Source organism: Polychytrium aggregatum (genome assembly GCF_025602895.1).
Source record: "Polychytrium aggregatum strain JEL109 chromosome Unknown BJ171scaffold_292, whole genome shotgun sequence".
NCBI classification, from domain to species: Eukaryota; Fungi; Chytridiomycota; class Chytridiomycetes; order Polychytriales; genus Polychytrium; species Polychytrium aggregatum.
In genome coordinates, this window is record NW_026516494.1 from 28,156 (window position 1) to 29,962 (window position 1,807).

The 1,807-nt window shown below is 54.5% G+C and overlaps 1 protein-coding gene across 1 annotated transcript; it reads right to left on the reverse strand.

Moving 5' to 3' along the window:
* Positions 1-502: 502 nt before the first annotated feature.
* BJ171DRAFT_593663 (uncharacterized protein) lies at positions 503-942 on the reverse strand (the record flags this gene model as incomplete). The annotated part of the gene is made up of 2 exons (XM_053114526.1): positions 503-535; positions 676-942. The coding sequence occupies 2 exons, from the start codon at positions 940-942 to the stop codon at positions 503-505; spliced, it is 300 nt and encodes a 99-aa protein (XP_052961408.1).
* Between the last annotated feature and the right edge of the window lie 865 nt (positions 943-1,807).

A 1,807-nucleotide genomic window follows, 5' to 3' on the forward strand; every position in this document is an offset into this window, starting at 1 on the left:
ACTTGGATCACTTGCTGCTCATGTACCCGCTCCCCGCACTGCCTTCCGAGCATTCGCACTAGGTGCACACCCAGCACCACCACCCACTCCCACACCCAGTGTAGTCCCGCCCTTGCAGTCTCTCCCTGCACCCTCATCACAGCGTAGTATAGTGTCAGCACTTGTCATTCCACCACCCCGACCTCCCCTCGATCCTGCTGTTCCCTTGTGGGAACTGCTTGAAAATGTGTTCACCCGCTTGGTCTCAGACCTTGTGGGCAGCTGAGGCAGCACTAGGCTGCAACAGGAGTAAATAGGCTTGCCTGTGTACTCAACGTGCCGGGGTACCAACCTGTTGGACCTGATGGCTTGTCTTCTTGAATAAAGTTGACTATAGTAACAAAAAAAAAAAAAATCACAGCGTAGTATAGTGCCAGCACCTGCCACTCCACCACCCCGACCTCCCCTCGATCCTGCTGCTCCCTTGTGGGAACTGCTTGAAAATGTGTTCACCCGCTTGGTCTCAGACCTTGTGGGCAGCTGAGGCAGCACTAGGCTGCAACAGGAGTAAATAGGCTTGCCTGTGTACTCAACGTGCCGGGGTACCAACCTGTTGGACCTGATGGCTTGTCTTCTTGAATAAAGCTGACTATAGTAACAAAAAAAAAAAATCGACGATCCAGGCGGCGATTCTACATCGCCTTGCTTGACGCCGTTGTATGGCGCAATGGTGTCGGCTCGATTGACGCCATCTGTGTGCTGGATGTGAGTCGAGTTGGCCAAGGCGATCGCCGGGTTGGGATTGTCCGGCACTGATGAAGGTGGTCGGAATGTTCGGAGTGGTCCGAACGGTACTGGAACAGCCTCTTTGAGTCGTGAGGGTGGAACAACAAAGCTCCTGTCTTCCTGGCCGTCGGCAGAAACGAGGCGAGCACGAACAACAAAGTTCGAGGCTTCGGTCATAAGCGCGGAACTGGACAAACCGGCGATTTGCATCAACATCAGCATCGGCGCTTGGAGGGACCGATGGGACTGAAAGGGTGCCAAGCGACACGCAATCTTGATTCAAGCGAACCAGCGATCAATGCGACATTCGCTCATGGGAATGCAAATGCCAGCGGTGTCATGACACTTGCTCTGAAACTAAGCTTCCGTCGTGCTCCTGCCGGAGGAGCTGCAGGACAGGAACAGGATCGATCGGACGTCCGTGACGCCGTGAGCCAAACCCCGAGCGACGAACCCTCGTGGGCTGATCGATGATCGTCAAGATATATACGGGATCACTCAGCTGCCGGCGAAAGTTGGGATATAGTCAATGAAAGTTATCTCGCGAGAGTGGCGAGCACGAAGGCCGATGCAATATTGCTGACAACAGCACGAGGCGACTACACGAACAATATCCCCGAGCCATCGAACATACAACCCACCCGAGCAGACAAACTGGATGAGCAGCCAAATCCGCGCCCCAAGTCGTCTGCGTTGTCTGATACCCACCATTTCGCGATGTGTGTGTGGTGCTGTGGATTGCAAATGGTGGGGATGCGGCTTTCCCCGAGGCGATTGATCCATATCGTGATGAGCCCAGATGGCCCAGGGCAATCAGCACGAGTCTTGCAAATTCTTTGGGCGCAGATATGGCATCCAGCTCGATACAGGACCTGTCGGATAAACTTGGACTTGGATCACAACCAGGTGAATTGGCGGGCAACCACCGATCCGGGCAACAAACAGCATTGTTGCGTTGGCTATTGGTTGTGTACTTGGCCAGCGTCGGGCCCCTGCCAGACACACTTACTCATGTTGCAAGAACGGTGGGCTGTGGGCTGGA